General features: G+C 42.1%; 1 protein-coding gene across 2 annotated transcripts in view; it reads right to left on the bottom strand.

Annotated features, from left to right (window-relative positions):
• Positions 1-11,911: 11,911 nt before the first annotated feature.
• The window catches only part of LOC125995083 (pantothenate kinase 1-like), a 73,020-nt gene continuing 66,402 nt past the window's right edge, over positions 11,912-18,529 (bottom strand). For both annotated transcript variants that reach the window (XM_049764632.1, XM_049764633.1), the window contains one exon: positions 11,912-13,415. In XM_049764632.1, coding sequence (XP_049620589.1) covers positions 13,356-13,415 — 60 coding nt within the window. In that variant the 3' untranslated portion in view covers positions 11,912-13,355. The remainder of the gene's footprint in view (positions 13,416-18,529) is intronic.

The following is an 18,529-nucleotide window of genomic DNA, read 5'->3' as shown; positions in this document are numbered from 1 at the left end:
CCCTCGGGTGGTCTCTACACTCATCTGTACTCAATAAAAACTGCATTCTGAGGGACCGGGCGGTGGCGCTAGAGGTAAGGTGCCTGCCTTGCCTGAGCTAGCCTAGGACGGACCGCGGTTCTATCCCCCGGCGTCCCATATGGTCCCCCAAGCCAGGAGCGACTTCTGAGCGCATAGCCAGGAGTAACCCCTGAGCATCACTGGGTGTGGCCCAAAAACCAAAAAAAAAAAAAAAAACTGCATTCTGGCAGGCAACCACATTCCCCCTTCATCCTCTCCCCTTTCCCCTCTTCCTTCCCTTCCCTATCTTCCCCCCCTCTCTCCCCCCAAGACAGAAAGCTACCTGACCACTCCTGTTTCCCCTCTGCCTGGTTTGGATTATTTCAACCCCTGCTCCAGACCTGTTTCCCCAGGGTGGAATTAACTATCATTTTTACAAACGTTTTTACAAATCTGTTGTCTTATTAAATAAAAAAAATGAAGACAGTAGAAGCCAGAGACCACCCACATCCTTGGTGGGGAGCACTAAACTAAACAAAATTTGTTACGTATGTCATAACAGCTGAATGGTATGAATTCCTTAGATGCTATCACTAGTCAAAATAACGGCAGCAAACTTAAATCATGGAATGAAGGGAAGAAAAAGAAGAAAGAAGAAAAAGCCTAATATAAAAAAAGATTTCATCTAATTCTTCCAGATGCTTTCTCACCTAAAAGAATTGGAGGGGGGACTTTTTTAATCTGTAACTACAAAAATTAAGAAGAAAATCTTGTGTGATTTTTGTTTGTTTGTTTGTTTTCATTTTGGGGTCACACTGGAAGCACTCAGAAATAGCTCCTGGTGGGGCCGGCGAGGTGGCGCTAGAGGTAAGGTGTCTGCCTTGCAAGCGCTAGCCAAGGAAGGACAGCGGTTCGATCCCCCGGCGTCCCGTATGGTCCCCCAAGCCAGGGGTGATTTCTGAGTGCTTAGCCAGGAGTAACCCTTGAGCATCAAACGGGTGTGGCTCGAAAAACCAAAAAAAAAAAAAAAAAAAAGAAAAGAAAGAAATAGCTCCTGGGACCAGATGAGATGCCGGAATTCCAACCACCATCCTTCCTGGATTGGATGTGCTACCTTTCTGGCCCCCAAAAAATCTATTTGTTGGGGGGACATTTTTTTTTAATTTTCTTGGGGAGAAATATTTAGGCCACTAAGATAAGGGCAATTTTCACTTATGTCACAGCCCTGTGGTAACCTATGAACCTCAGGCCACACAAGTGACTAAATGCAGTTGAAGATTAATTCTAACTTGTGACACTTCAAAAAATGGACAGGGAAAAGAAAGCGAAAAAGCAGAAACAAGTGGAATATCTTACTTAACTAGGAATAACATTTTACTATGGTCAAAACATCTTTTTTTGTTGTTTTGTTTGTTTTTGAACCACACATGGCTATGCTCAGGGATTGTTCTTAGGGCCTCAGGATAAGGGGACCATCTTTATGGGGTGCTGGGGATCAAACCTGAGTCAGGCACAAGTAAGGCAAGAACCTTACCTGCTACACTATCTCTCTAGCTTCCAAGAGATCTTTTTCAATCTCCAAATTTAACTGACTTATGAAACTAGATTTATATTTCATTTAATTAATCCAACTCCCTCCAACCCAGTCCCGTCCTGCAAGGCCCCAGCTCTATGAAACCACTCATTTACTGCCTCTGTGAAATTTGACTGTACTGAAAATCATATGTAAGTGAAACACACGTTATATGATTTTTTTGGTATAATTTTTGTGGCTCACTTCTTCACTCTTTCAAGAGTCATCCAAGAATGTAGTGGCATGTTTGAGTACACTATTCCTCTTAATGGTCAAATAAATTACAACATGCTTCTTCCAAAACATAGCTTGAAACTCATTCAACAACATCTTGGCATGTTGTAGTGTTGTTTTTAGTCCTTTCAAAGTATTTTCCTTGCCTTTGTAATTTCTATAGAAGCATATTATTTGAATTTTCAGTTATTTGTGATTTTCCCTTTTTTTTTTTTTTTTTGGTTTTGGTATCTGACCTAATTCTATGGTCATCATCAGAGAATATAACTAACATGATAGAAATTCTTTTAAATGTATTGAGCATGGGGCCAGAGAGATAGCACAGCAATAGGGTGTTAGCCTTGCAAATGGCCAACCCAGAGTTGACTTGGGTTCAATTCCTGGCATCCCTTATGGCCCCCCCCCGAGCCTGCCAGGAGCAATTTCTGAGCACAGAGCCAGGAGTAACCCGAGCGCCACTGGGTGTGGCTCAAAATAACAAACAAAAAAATGTATTGAGCTTGCACAACTGTGCCTATGACCTGTCCTAATGAATGTACCCCCAACCAACTGGGGGAAGTGGGTTTTCTGCTCTTGGGTGGACTGTTTTATAGATATGTTTCATCTACTTGGCCAATAGTGTTTTTATTTTTTTGTTCATCTTTGACTAGTAGTTCTTTCCACTATACAAACACTGACATTTTTAGCTATTATCACATGTTCTACTTCTCACTTCACTTTTGTTTTTGCTTTATACAATGAGATAATGTTTTTAACTTCTTTATATCAGGCTAGTGATATGACATTTGTGATCAATGCAAGGTCCTGAGTTTGACTCCTGGTATTACATGCACACACACCCCAGCATAACTGGGTGTAGCCCTTATTAAAATACTATTAATAACAGTTATTTTTGACATCAGTATCCTCAGACTTGTGAATATATCTTTGCTCAATCCTTACGAGGTAATTTTTAGGAAGCTTTATTGTAAGACACTCTGAGATGACCCAGTGGGCAGGGGTTACTGGGCCATACCCAGTGATGCTCAGCAGCTACTCCTGGCAGTACTGGGAGACACTATTCAATGCCAGAGATGAAACTGCATGGAATGCAAGCTCCCTAACCAGCCTCCACCATGATTCTTCTAATGGTTCCCAGATAGGCCAAGTCCACCCTGGCTCTTCTTTTTTATTTTTCTTTTGTAGTGCCACACCTGGATATACTTGGGATTTACTCCTGACTCTATGATCAGGGATCACTCCTGGTGGACTTGGGGGATCCTATGGGGTGCTGAGAATCAAACCCAGGTCAGAGGCATGCAAAGCAAACACCTTACTCAGTATACTACTATTGTTTAGGCCTCAACACCTGTTTTTCTTCTTTTTTTTTTCTTTTTCTTTTTTGGCTTTTGGGTCACACCTGGCAGCACTCAGGGTTACTCCTGGCTCTACGCTCAGAAATAGCATCTATATGGGATGCTGGGATTTGAACCACTGTCCTTCTGCATGCAAAACAAACGCCTTACCTCCATGCTATCTTTCTGGCCCGCATGGGGTTAATTTTTATATGAACTTTTTGTTTGTTTGTTTTCGGGGGTCACACCCAGCAGCACTCAGGGGCTACTCCTGGCTCTACGCTCAGAAATCTCTCCTGGCAGGCTCAGAGGACCTTATGGGATACTGGGATTTGAACCACCATCCTTCTGCATGCCAGACAAATGCCCTACCTCCATGCTATCTCTCCGACTTCAATGCCCCCCCCCCTTTTTTTTATTTCTTTGTGGAGATGTAACCAAGCCCACAAACGCAGTCACCTTGTTCGAGCCAGCCAGCTCGATAGACTCACTCTTTTCTCAAAAGAGATGTAAACCGAGCTGTGAAAGACCATTTGGTACACGGGACCAGAAGCAGAAAGCTGACCATCTCAGGAGGAAAGGATGGGCCAAGCTCCACCCTTCCAAAGCCACACTTGTTGCCTCCATTACCCAGAATCACCATTTCCCAGATGACCCTGCCTCCTCACTGACACTCTATAATTCCCTGTGGGGACGCTAATCTGACCAAATTTCAGGTACGAAGGTTTGGGGGTTGATAGTGCCAGGGCGTTTTGGAGCAAGTGTAGGCACCCTCCCCTCATATCTTCTTTCTTCCAGGAGGCCTGGCACCTGAGTACATGCTCCTAAAAGTCATAGTATCAGTAATAGTGCTTTGAACTTCTGTATAACTTCATTTGTTTGATGCTGTAATCCCTTAGGAACACCCTATTTTAACAGAGTGGACTGCTAACAAGAATTTACTAAACCTTCTGCCATTAATTACATTAATGACTTCTTTGGAGATATAATAATTTTTTTTTGTTTTTGTGCCACACCCGGTGATGCTCAGGAGTTACTCCTGGCTATGTGCTCAGAAATCACTCCTGGGGCCGGAGAGATAGCATGGAGGTAAAGCATTTGCCTTGCATGCAGAAGGTCTGTGGTTCGAATCCTGGCATCCCATATGGTCCCCTGAACCTGCCAGGAGCGATTTCTGAGCATAGAGCCAGGAGTAATCCCTGAGTGCTGCCGGGTGTGACCCAAACCCCTCCCCCCAAAATTGCTTCTGGCTTGGGGGACCATATGGGACACCAGGGAATTGAATCTTGGTTCATCCTAGGTTAGTGCTTGCAAGGCAGACTCCTTACAGCTAGAGCCACTGCTCCGGCCCCGAGATACAATAATTTTTACAAACTACTTTTTCTTTGTTCTTTCTTTTTCTCTTTTTAACTTTTTTCTTCTGTTTCAGTTTTCTTTATTTTTTTGGATTTTTTAATCTTTATTTAAACACCGTGATTACAAATATGATTGTAGTTGTATGATTTCAGTCATGTAAAGAACACCCCCTTCACCAGTGCAACATTCCCATCACCAATGTCCCTAATATCCCTCCTCCCCACCCCACCCCCACCTGTACTCAGAGACAGGCTTTCTACTTCCCTCATTCATTCACTTTGTTAGGATAGTTCTCAGTGTAGTTATTTCTCTAACTGCACTCATCACTCTTTGTGGTGAGCTTCATATCGTGAGCTGCACCTTCCAGACCTCATTTCTTTTGTCTCTGAGAATTATTGCAAAAATATCTTTCATTTTTCTTAAAAACCAATAGATGAATGAGACTATTCTGCATCTATTTCTCTCCCTCTGACTTATTTCACTCAGCATATTAGATTCAATGTACAATCCATGTATAGGAAAATTTCATGATTTCATCTCTCCTGATGGCTGCATAATATTCCATGGTGGATATGTACCACAGTTTCTTTAGCCATTCATCTGTTGAAGGGCATTCTTTTTTTTTTTTTTTCCAAGAGCTGTTTTCACTTATTGGAAACCAATGTCTTATGATCAACTATGTGATGCATTTTCTTTAAATATTTTTTTTGTTTTTTGGGCCACACTAGTGGTGCTCAGGGCTTACTCCTGGCTCTGTGCTCAGAAATCTCTCCTGATAGGCTCAGGGGACCATATCGGGTGCTGGGGATTGAATTAGGGTCTATCCAGGGTCAGCCATGTGCAAGGTAAATACCCTGCTGCTGTACTATCTTTTTTCGTTTGTTTGGTTTTGGTTTTCAGTTTTTGGGTCACACCTGGCAGCACTCAGGGGTTACTTCTGGCTCTACACTCAGAAATCACTCCTGGCAGGCTTGGGGACCATATGGAATGCCGGGATTCGAACCAATGACCTTCTGCATGAAAGGCAAATGCCTTACCTCCATGCTATTTCTCCGGCCCCTGTACTATCTTTAAATAAATTTTTTGTTTTTGTTTTTGTTTTTGGGTCACTCCTGGCTCTATGCTCAGAAATCTCCCCCGACAGGCTTGGGGGACCATATGAGATACCGGGATTCAAACCACCGTCCTTCAGCATGCAAGGCAAATGCCCTACCGCTATCTCTCCGGCCCCTTAAATATTTTTTTTCTCCCGCGGGGCCGAGGGAGTGCGGAGCCCCTTAAATAATTTTTTAAAAAAGAAAAAATGTCTTTGTGGAGATGGAGAGCCATTTGGGCTCATATACTTTGTATGTGGGAGAATAGGTCCAGTTGGGCACCTAACACTAATAGGGTCCCCTGAACATCACTGTCCCTAGGAATTGCCAAATGTGGCTCCAATACCAGTTTGAATAATTGAATATATAATCTACAATTTGAATATGGTTGACATATGAGTATTTTAGTATTTATTTTTGCTGATTTTCAAGATTCTAAGGCCTTTGGTTATCACAAATTATAAAATATTCTCAGCCTCTATTACACCAAGTACTTTTTCTGCTTCATTTTATCTTTTGATATTCTTTTTTTTTTTTTTTTTTTTTTTTGGTTTTTGGGCCACACCCGGCATTGCTCATGGGTTACTCCTGGCTGTCTGCTCAGAAATAGCTCCTGGCAGGCACGCACAGGGGGACCATATGGGACACCATATGGGACACCAGGATTCGAACCAACCACCTTTGGTCTTGGATTGGCTGCTTGCAAGGCAAATGCAACTGTGCTATCTCTCCGGGCCCATCTTTTGATATTCTAACTATGCAAATGACACATTTAGAAACTGTATCAACATCTCTTGGGTAGCTTTGCCTTTATTATTTTTTTTTGTTTGTTTGTTTTTTTGTTTTTTTTTGTTGTTTTTTTTTTGGGCCACACCCGGTGATGCTCAGGGGTTCCTCCTGGCTATGCGCTCAGAAGTCGCTCCTGGCTTGGGGGACCATATGGGACGCCGGGGGATCGAACCGCGGTCCGTCCTAGGCTAGCGCAGGCAAGACAGGCACCTTACCTCTAGCGCCACCGCCCGGCCCCGCCTTTATTATTTTTTAAGCTTCAGACTGAAAGACTTTACTGACCTATCATCAAACACATTCTTCCCTTAAGCATGAGGAGCCTAGGAAAAAATTAATAAATTTGTTATATTTTCTTTCTTTTCTAATTCTGTAACTTTAAACTGCTCAGGGGCCATACCTGATGGTGCCCAGGAGGCCATATATGTTGTCAGAATTTGAAGCAGGGCTGCAGCCACCGTGTGCTAAAAATAACATCTTAATATCTGTACTGTATCTCTCCAGCTCTGGCTTTTATTTTTCTTGCTGTAAAGATAAGAATCATGTGTTCCAAACAACTTATATGCTGGAGTTGGAATAAGAAGTTTCTAAACATTTTCAGAAAAGGTAAAGTAGCCATAGAGAGGTACCAGGCACCAGATGGATCAGGATTTCTCATAAACACATTGGAGGTTTATTTGTGCCAATTTTCAAGAAAAACTAACCTAAAAATTTATCATTTGCCAAAATATCAGCTGGCTATGAGGATAGAATGAATACATACATACATTTTGTGTGTGTGTGTGTGTGTGTGTGTGTGTGTGTGTGTGTGTATACCTAAGTTTTGTTTTAATCCTGAGGTCACCTAATATGCTCTGGGGTTACTCCCAGCTCAGAGTATGGGGCTCAGGGGAGAGTTGGGAGATCAGGGATCAAACCTGGGCCTCCGCATGTAAAGCATTGAGTCACATCTCAACCCAAGAGTCTTTAATACAATTTTAGTCCAATATTTTTTTTTTTTTTTTTTTTTTTGGTTTTTGGGCCACACCCGGTGACGCTCAGGGGTTCCTCCTGGCTATGCGCTCAGAAGTCGCTCCTGGCTTGGGGGACCATATGGGACGCCGGGGGATCGAACCGCGGTCCGTCCTGGGCTAGCGCAGGCAAGGCAGGCACCTTACCTCCAGCGCCACCGCCCGGCCCCCCAATATTTTTTTTTATTGCAAGTTATAAACCTTTTAGAGTCAACTTTAAAATACCTACATCGTGACTTCACCAATATAGCTCTTTTGGAAAAGGAAACAGGCCATTAAATACATTATGAGAACAGGTGCGTGTGGTTTGGTCTAAAATATTCAATGTTAATACCATATACAGATTCAAAGAGTTACGTCTCAAATTTGGTATGCTTTGGAAACTACTAAATAACTGTGTGACAAAGGCACTGACAGGAAAGAGTAAAAAAAAAACAGTTCAAATACAATTGCTTATTGAGTGATAAGTAGGTTCACTATAAATTTACATGTAGCTTTTTATAATACAATTTTAAATAAACGTGAATCAAATTAAATATTATTACTAAAATTAAAAAACCGATGAATTAGCTGCAAACTATTTCCAGAAAGCATTTTTCCTTTTCATTGGGGAGGTAGTAATGGATGAAAAGATAAATCTGAGGTCATAAATCATACATTTGACCCTTGAATCAGAATGGCTTAAACTGCAAAGCCCACCTATACTTGCACTGTTTTTGTTTGTTTGTTTGTTGCTTATTTTTGAGCCATACACAGCAGTGTTTGGGGGTGGTGCCAAAGACTAAAGCCAGATTTATTTGGTTTATGGGCTTAAAAATCTATCATCTTCAGGGCCAGAGAGATAGCACAGCACCGGGGGATTGAACCACGGTCCGTCCTAGGTTAACCACATGCAAGGCAAACGCCCTACCGCTTGCGCCACCACTCTTTCTCCCCACGCTTTATTTATTTATTTATTTATTTATTTATTGTTTTTTGGGCCACACCCGGTGGTACTCAGGAGTTACTCCTGGCTGTCTGCTCAGAAATAGCTCCTGGCAGACACGGGGGACCATATGGGACACCGGGATTCGAACCAACCACCTTAGGTCCTGGGTCGGCTGCTTGCAAGGCAAATGCCGCTGTGCTATCTCTCTGGGCCCTCGCTTTATTTTTCTAAACAGAACCACCCACTTGCTCATCCTTCATGACCCTGTCTTACTTTCTGAATACTGACCTACCCATATAGTACCTATTTAATAAATTATTTTTACCTCCTGTTCCTGTAAACTGTTGAGAATGGATCTTCCCTTTGTTCAAAGATAAAATAACTAAAAATGAAGGACACACATGACTTTTTTTTTTTTGGAGAGGCAGGAGAAGGAACACCTGGCAATGCTCAGGGGTTATTCCTGCCTTTGTACCCAGGATTTACTCCTGGCTGTGCTCAGAGGACTGTATAGGATGGTCAGGACTGAGTCTAGGTTGACCACGTATTAGGCAAGTGCCCTACCCACTGTACCATCGCTTATGCCTCAGCAAGTGATATTTTATTACACTCAAGATTCTGTATTCCAGGGGCCGGAGAGATAGCACAGTAGTAGAGCATTTGCTTTGCACACAGCCAATGCAGGGCAGATGGTGGTTCAAATCCCGGCATCCCATATCGTCCCCTGAGCATGCCAGGAGTGATTTCTAGCACAGAGCCAGGAGTAACCGCTGAGCACTGCCGGGTGTGACCCCAAAACAAAAAACAAAAACAACAAAAGAAAAGATTCTGTCTTCCCCTGCTAGATGGAAGGGTTAGGGGGTTATAGCCTATTTCTCTTAGTATTCCTCAGCTCCTTTTTGACACAAAGTAATATATATATATATATATATATATATATATATATATATATATATTGGTCACACCCAGCAGTGCTCAGGAGTTACTACTGGCTCTACGCTCAGAAATCGCTCCTGGCAGGCTCGGGGGACCATATGGGATGCTGGGATTTGAACCTCCGTCCTTCTGCATGCAAGGCAAATGTCTTACCTCCACGCTATCTCACCAGCCCCGACACAAAGTAATTTTTAATGGTTATTGTATGTCAACTATAAGTTATCTGCAACAATGATTCCTAACATAGGGACTCTGAATCCATGTGTGAGATAAGCGGAAGAACACAATTCTTGTTTTTTGGGGTAGTTTATGGTTTTTTTTGGGGGGGCACACCTGGCAGCTTTAAGGGTACTCTCGGCTCTGCACTCAGAAGTTGCTCCTGGCAGGCTCAGGGGACCTTGGGGATGCCGGGGACTGAACCTGGGTCTGTCCTGGGTCAGCTGCATGCAAGGCAAATGCCTTACGGCTGTGCTATCACTCCATTCCCTGAAGAATATAATTCTAGGGGCCGGTGAGGTGGCGCTAGAGGTAAGGGGTCTGCCTTGCAAGTGCTAGCAGGAAGGACCGCGGTTCCATCCCCCGGCATCCCATATGGTCTCCCCAAGCCAGGGGCAATTTCTGAGCGCTTAGCCAGGAGTAACCCCTGAGCATCAAATGGGTGTGGCCAAAAAAAAAAAGAATATAATTCTATTTCCACATCTCTTACCAAAGTTCATGGATCCAGATATTTTCCAAAATTCAATTTTTTTGTATTATTTGACACCTTTTATAATGTCTGGGACAGTCAGTACCTGGTAATAAAACACACTAATAGCTCTACGACAAAACATATGAAGGGTATTATAGAGCATGTAATATTATAGAGCATGTAAATAATGCTTAAGTCAGCCTTTTCTGTTAAGTGTACCATTAAGACAATTTTAGGAGTTTGTTGTCTTGGAAATGTGAGCGTGGGACTCTGGATTTTTCTAGCATGTGATATGTCTCAGTAATAAAATGTGTCCTTCACATATCAAAAGTCTAGAAATCAGGTCTATTACCTTAATTAAAAAAAACCTTTTATTTGGAACAATTAACTAATGTCAGCCCTTGTATTCAGTTCTTTATGAGACTAATGAAACAACTCTTGACCCATTTATGAGTAAAGAAACCAGGGTACAAAGAGAAAGGCAATTTGCCTACCTACCTAGTAAATGAATGAGTTGGAGTCAGACTGAAGCTTTCTCAGCATCAAATAACATGTTTGGAGTCTTTTGACCAATCCTGACTCCAGAGTTCAAATAAAAAATCTGTCTTTTTAAAGTCCAGGGCCATACCAGTAGTGCTTAAGGGCTATTTCTGGCTCTGCACTCAGGGATCAATTCTGGTGCTGCCCAGAGAACCAAAAGTGGTGTCAGGAATTTTCAGCCACATGCAAATTCTTTAACCTTTATACTATCTCTCTGGCCCAAGATAAAAAAAAAAGTTTTTTTGGGAGGGTCGGAGAGATAACATGAAGGTAGGGCATTTGCCTTGCATGCAGGATGATAGTTCGAATTTTTGCATTCCATATAGTCCCCCGAGCCGACCAGGAGCGATTTCTGAGCACAGAACCAGGAGTAACCCCCTGAGCACTGTCAGGTGTGACCCAAAAAACAAACAAACAAACAATGCTTCTTTTGTTTTGCTGACATCTGACTGCTCATGGCTTACTCCTGGCTTTACACTCAGGGATCACTCCTGGAAGGTTCAGGCCACCTCTATGTGATTCCCAGGGTCAAACTTCTATGTGGTTCCAGGGATCAAAATCTGTTATATACAAGGCAGGCGCCCTACCCACTGTAAAATTGTTCCAGGTAGCAAGATTAGAAGAATGTTTAGCATGTATAATTTATTTTATCTAGTATAATAGAATAACTTATTCCCTTAACTAAATAAATGCTTTGAACATTTGTAATGAGACTAGTGCATCTAAAATATTAAAAAAGTATGATGTCACATTCACTTGCCCTAATTTTTTTTTTTTTTTTTTTTTTTTTGCAGTACCATGATTTAAACTCTGCTGTCCCTAACAGGTAGGAGTTGAAATGGTAGAACAATCAATAAAGGCACTAACAGATAATACGTAGATTTCTAGGCTTATCTTTTAAGATCCTCTTTGTTGCTTCAATTTTTTTTGGTTGTTTTGTTTTTGGGCCACACCCGGCGGTGCTCAGGGGTGACTCCTGGCTGTCTGCTCAGAAATAGCTCCTGGCAGGCACGGGGGACCATATGGGACACCGGGATTTGAACCAACCACCTTGGGTCCTGGATGGGCTGCTTGCAAGGCAAACTCCGCTGTGCCATCTCTCCGGACCCTGTTGCTTCAATTTTAAAAGTAGGAGGAAGTTGATAAAAGGTATTGTGCTGGCCAAATTTAGAAACTCTTTTGGAATTACCAAGCACGGTAATGATATTACTTGTGGAAGAACAATAAAGCTATTTAAAAAAATCTCTGTACAGGTCAGTTTCAACTGAAGTCACAGTGATTCGGATCTCACCACACTTACGTGAAAGCTTCAAATTATGGGATGTAGAGCAGCAAAATTATAACATATGTTCATTCATTTTATATGGTACAAAGGCAGAGCATAGGACATAACATTAAAAAATGAAAATGAAATAGACACTAAAAACATCACAACAAAAAACAGATTTTATTTCAACCAGACAAGTGAATACTTTAACACCAATTTCAAGACTTGAAAATAGGAAAATTAAAAATGGTGGTACTCAGGAGGCAGAGAAGGAAAGATTTATCATGGAGCAATTGTTCTGCCCTTCCAAAAAATACCTTTCAACATGTCCAATTCAAAATGTCCAATTCAACAGATTGATTAGTAATTCTAAAACATGAAATCTCCTGCATTTCAAGAGTCTTATTTGAAAGTCCCTTATCATTTCTGATGATGTCTTTCAAAAAGAAATAGATAGCTAAATTGATATCGTAATTTCTTTTAATTGTAGAGACTAGGATTGAAAAACGTTTCCAGTGAAGATATTTTAAATGAGAAAACTTTATTATTTAAGATGCCCTTTTACAATGCTCCTAGGTGCAACAGGTACAAAACAGACAGGTGTCCCTATCTGTCACCTCAAACCATGACTTCCCCTCAGCCTCCCAATGTGCAGTTAGTCTATAGGAAAAACTGTCCCCCCAATCTACAATGTCCTATCGGAGGATGTGCTGCCATCCGTATACTGTGTGGCTGAGATGTCATTATAGGACATTTCAATTAATTTAACACAAACTAAAACAGACAAAAGATATATTATTATTATTAATGGGTAAGAAAAATTGCATATGATTTTCAAGATTTGCCAAGGCTTACTAAATCCACTGATACCTTCAGAGTTTTCTCGTCAAGGGCACTTTCTGAGCACTTTAGATTTTGCACTTAATTAACTATGACTGAGTTGGTTAGCAGCACCTTGATGAATATGAACTTTAAAGAGAAGAGATTTCCAGGCACAGAAATAGTAGAAAGGGCTCTTTTTCCATGATACTTAAACAGAAACAAACAAAACAAAACAAAACAAAAAAAGACCCAAAAGGCAGACAAAATTATAATAGTGTTCACAGTTATACATGCCAGATTTGTAGTTTCACTTGAAACCAACAGCAAATCATGAAACGTCATGAAAAATATAAGTCAAGGTAAAATCTCCTAGAGTCATTACTAAATGAAGTTAAAATTACCACACTGATCAGTAAACCCCAGAAGAAAAAATAAACAGCACTTTTACATTTCAGGTCCTTCTTACCATCATATAACTTTCCAAAGTTAATGCATAAAGTCAATAGGTTTTGGCCACGCTGCACAAATGGTTTTTCTTTTTTTTTTAAAAAATACAGCATACAGAAAAAACTCTTGTATTCCCCATTTTTGAATCATAAGCTCAAAACCCCTGAATAAAAGATCAGCTAGAAGGATTTGAAAGTATTTACAAATCTAGCAGGTTCATCTGCCCTATGGCTTGGCATCTGTCCATCTCAGTCCATCTGTCCCACAGTCTTTTCACTTTCTTCAGCAGCGATGTCAGGTCCCTGTCTTCAAAGAAGGTTGTTCCATCTTCTGCTCATCTCTATTGTTCATCATTCATTTTGAACAGTTCCAAAAGTGCCCCCACAGCTCCAAAATAACCCTATAAAAATAATTGGAACATCTTCACTCATTAGCATTTACTATCTTGGAACTTTAGTCAAATAGCTTTTGGTTTCAATAATTCTGTTTATTGTGGGGTCATGACAAGCAGTACTAAGGAGTCCGTGAGATGCCAGGGATCAAACCTGTGCCTCCTGCATATGAATCATGTACCTTAGCCATTAAGCTATCAGTCTGGTAAAGGCTTACATAATTTTGGTGGGCCAGAGAGATAGAATAGTGGGTAGGGCGCTTGCCTTAAACTTGGCAGACCCAGCCAGGTTCTACCCAACATCCCATATGATCATCCTCTTCATCCTCTTCACTCCACCCCCAAAACACCACTAGACACTTCTTTTTTTTTTTGGTTTCTGGGCCACACCCAGTGACACTCAGGGGTTACTCCTGGCTATGTGCTCAGATATCGCTCCTGGTTTGAGGGATCATATGGGCTGCCAGGGAGTAAACCAAGGTTCACCCTGGATCAGCCATGTGCAAGGCAAACCCTACCACTGTGCTATGGCTCCAACCCCAACCACCAGACACTTCTGAGTGGAGAGCCAGGAGTAACCCTGAGTATCACCAGTTGTGCCCTCTCAAAAAGCATAATTTTGGAAATGCTGTACTCTAATATGGTCAACAAGAGTGAGACTGAAAGCCTAAACACTGTCAAGAAATACAATAAATGTTATTTATGGAACCCACTTGTTTATCATTAAATTAATTGATGTTGGGTCTGGAGCAATAGCACAGTGGTAGGGAGTTTGCCTTGCACGCAGCTGACCCAGGATGAACCTGGGTTTGATCCCCGGCATCCCATACAGTTGCCCAAGCCAGGAGCGATTTCTTTTTCTTTCTTTCTTTTTTTGTTTTTGTTTTTGGGTCACACCCGGCAGCACTCAGGGGTCACTCCTGGCTCTACACTCCAGGAGCCGGAGACATAGCATGGAGGTAAGGCATTTGCCTTGCATGCAGAAGGACAGTGGTTCAAATCCCGGCATCCCATATGGTCCCCCTGAGCCTGCCAGGAACTATTTCTGAGCATAGAGCCAGGAGGAACCCCTGAGCGCCACTGGGTGTGACCCAAAAATCAAAAACCGAAAACCAAAAAAAAAAAAAAAAAAAGGAAATCACTCCTGGTAGGTTTGGGGGACCACCTGGGATGCCAGAATTTGAATCACTGTCCTTCTGCATGCCAGGCAAACACCCTACCTCCATGCTATCTCTCCGGCCTTCTTTTTTTGTTGGGGGGACAGGACCAGGAGCAATTTCTGAGTGCAGAAACAGGAGTGATCCCTGAGCGTCACCGGATATGGCCCCCCAAAAAATTAGGGGCCGGATAAAGGTGACTGTTTCCCAAAGAATTTTCTCAGAGGCTAGTTCAAAGTCTCTCTGGCCTAGAATACATACATACATACATACATATATATATATACATACATACATATATATGTATACATATATAAATATTTGTTTTGTTTTGTGTTTTGGGGGTCACACCCAGCAGCGCTCAGGGGCTACTACTCCTGGCTCTATGCTCAGAAATCACTCCTGGCAGGCTCAGGGGACCATATGGAATGCCGGGATTCAAACCACGGTCCTTCTGCATGCAAGGCAAATGCCCTACCTCCATGCTATCTCCCTATCCCCTGGAATACATATTTTTTGCTGGTAGGAGCCCTGGATTCCTGCATGACCTGCTGAACACTGCTGGGAATAGCCCTGATCACTAATGGATATAATCACTAAACACAACCAATCAAAAAGGAAAAAAAAAAAAGCTTCTCCCAAAACAGTAGATTTTCTCTCTATCTACCACCAACTAATCATTCATGTAACCTTGAGTGTAGAGGCCTTTGAATTCTGAAAACGTCTAGCCTTTGTTTTCTGCATTATTCCAAGAGATATAAACATAAGGTTGCCAAATAAAACACAGATTAATACTAGGTAAAATAAGCATATTGCTTTACTTTTTTTGTTTGTTTGTTTGTTTCTTTCTTTTTGAGTTACACCCAGTGGCACTCAGGGGTTACTCCTGGCTCTGAGCTCAGAAATCGCTCCTGGCAGGCATGGGAGACCATATGGGATGCTGGGATTCGAACCATCTATCCTGGATCGACTGCCTGCAAGGCAAACGCCCTATCGTTGTGCTATCTCTCTGTCCCACACTGCTTTACTTTTAATCCTTAAATATGGTAGCACATGCGTCGAATTAGAATAGTGGAGTCTTTTCTTCCCTTAATTATTTTAGTAAAATAAGTCATATATGAAAAACCAATAAACAGATTAATAAGGGCCCTTTGCTGGCTGAGATGAGTAAAGACTTTGTGACTCAATTCCTCTCCTCTCCCCCAACCCTCCAAAATTGCAACACTACAAAACCCAGGCTGTGAGACTTTTATATAACTTATAAATACATCCACACTTTTCAAAGATGTTCGTTTGGAGAGGAGAAAAGTGCCAGTAGTTATTTAAGACAATAAAAATTTATAATAGTTCTCTAGATGCTTGTTTTACAGCTTATACCCAAGGGGTTTGGCACTTCCTGTGATAAAGTTGTTTTCAGAACAGTATTTAAAAGGATTTTAAAGGGAAAATTAAAGGATTTTAAATGGGAAAGATAGCTCCTAGTTTATTCTTAGAAAAGAATTTGATTCAGGGGCCAGAGTGATAGCACATGGGTAGCAGCTGACCCAGGACGGACCTGGGTTCAATTCCTGGCATCCCATATGGTCCCCTGAGCCTTCTGAGAGAGATTTCTGATTGCAAAGCCAGTAGAAACCCCTGGGGGCCACTGGGTGTGGCCCAAAACAAAACAAACAAAAGAAACAAAAAAAACTTTGATTCACAACATTGTAGAAACCAGACTTAAGGGTCCTCTGAAGTCCTCCTGTTCCATGTAGGCAGGCTGGTGCCAACACACCATCCCTCAAGGCCCACAGAAGTGGCCCAAGCACCAGAAGACTTGCTGACTTGTTTATGTTTAGGAAAAAAGTTGGTTTTTTTGTTTTTGTTTTTGTTTTTTTGGTTTTTGGGCCACACCCGGCGGTGCTCAGGGGTTACTCCTGGCTGTCTGCTCAGAAATAGCTCCTGGCAGGCACGGGGGACCATATGGGACACCAGGATTCGAACCAACCACCTTAGGTCCTGGATCGGCTGCTTGCAAGGCAAACGCTGCTATGCTATCTCTCCAGGCCCCGTTTAGGAAAAGTTTTACTGTTAACATAATCCTCAAATTTACTCATAGAACAACACAAAATAAATGAAAATGTTGATGAAGATTCAGTTAAATTCCCTTTGGGTTCTGGGACCACACCTAACAGTGTTCAGGGATTGGATCAGGGCTGCTATGTGCAAAGCAAGTGCCTCACCCCTTCACTATCTCTTGATCTTCCCAATGAAATTATGTTTGTTTGCTTTTGTTTGTTTGTTTGTTTACGCACAGTGATATTCAGGGGTCACTCCTAGCTCGGTACTCAAGAATTACTCCTGGTGGTGCTCAAGGGACCATATGGGATGCCAGGGATCAAACTCAGGTTAACTGCCAAGGCAAGCACCCTACTCACATTGTACCATCTCTCTGGTCCCACCCTAAATTCTTAAAAACAACAACAATAAAAAAAAAAAACTGAAAAGAGTATTTTGATCTGGGATGTGAATTAGTATTAAAAGCACGTATTTTATATGTATGAAGCTTTGAGTTTGATAACGACAGAAAGGAAGGGAGGATAAAGTAAAATGAGGTTCTGAACTTTTTAAAAATTATTTCACAGTATCTACACACATCAAATTATTATGTCAAGGGCCGGTGTGGTGGTGTTAGATGTAAGGTGTCTGCCTTGCCAGCGCTAGCCTAGGAAGAACCGTGGTTCGATCCCCCAGCGGTGTTCCATATGGTCCCTCAAACCAGGTGTGATTTCTGAGCTCATAGCCAGGAGTAACCCCTGAGCATCACCGGGTGTGGCCCCAAAACCAAAATATATATATTATGTCATATATCCTAAACTCACGCAATGTTACATGTCTCAGTAAAAGGGATAAAAAGAAAATAAAAAGGCTAAACCAGGTAACCCCCTACACACTGCCCTTGCCTTATGTGGATGCCATCTATAAAAGATAAAAGGGAAAACCTAACAGGATTCTGTTACCAAATTGTTTCAGGGCATCTTTATTTTATTCATTTATTTTAGGTTTGGGGGGTCACAACTGGCAATACTCAAGGGTACTCAGGCATTACTCTCAATATTGCATGGGGGACCATATGGGATGCCAGAGATGGGGCCAGGTTAGCTACATGCAAGGCAAGTGCCTTACCTACTATATATATATATATATATTTTTTTTTTTTTTTTGGTTTTTGGGCCACACCCGGTGACGCTCAGGGGTTACTCCTGGCTATGCGCTCAGACGTCGCTCCTGGCTTGGGGGACCATATGGGACGCCGGGGGATCGAACCGTGGTCCGTCCTAGGGTAGCGCAGGTAAGGCAGGCACCTTACCTTTAGCGCCACCGCCCGGCCCCTTACCTACTATATTTCTACAGCCCTCAGTAGCATCTTTAATTTCTGATCTATGTTAAAGAAATAAACTAGAAATCAAATATACATATTTGGAGATTATGAAAAGGAGGGAAGACAGCTGCAGAATTCAAATGAGCAAAACCCAATTGTAATAATAGGTCTTGGTCCTACAGCAAAAATGTTGGTGAACGAATGAATGAACAGATCAATTTTATTTTAACATAAAGCCAGAGTGATGCATTTGCCTTACATGCAGCTAACACAGATTCGAACCCTTGCATCCCATATGTTCCCCAAGCACAGCAGGATTCCTGAACATACAGCCAGGAGTAACCCCTGAGCAGCACTAGGTGGGGCCCAAAGGGAAAAAAAATAGGCTAGTGTCAGGGCAAGAACTCAGAGGGTTTGGGGTTCATATTTTGCATGCTGGGATCCTGGGCTTGATCCCTGGCCCCATATGGTCCCAAAGCACTTCTAGGAGTGGTGGCAACCCAGAGCCACGATTAGCCTCTAAGCACTACCAGGTATGGCCCCCAAATTTGGCTAATTAGGGGCCAGGGCAATAGTACATTAGGTAGGGTGTATGCCTTATATGT

The sequence above is a fragment of the Suncus etruscus genome, chromosome 17 (assembly GCF_024139225.1).
Source record: "Suncus etruscus isolate mSunEtr1 chromosome 17, mSunEtr1.pri.cur, whole genome shotgun sequence".
NCBI classification, from domain to species: Eukaryota; Metazoa; Chordata; class Mammalia; order Eulipotyphla; family Soricidae; genus Suncus; species Suncus etruscus.
This window is presented reverse-complemented; position numbering and strand designations above follow the sequence as displayed.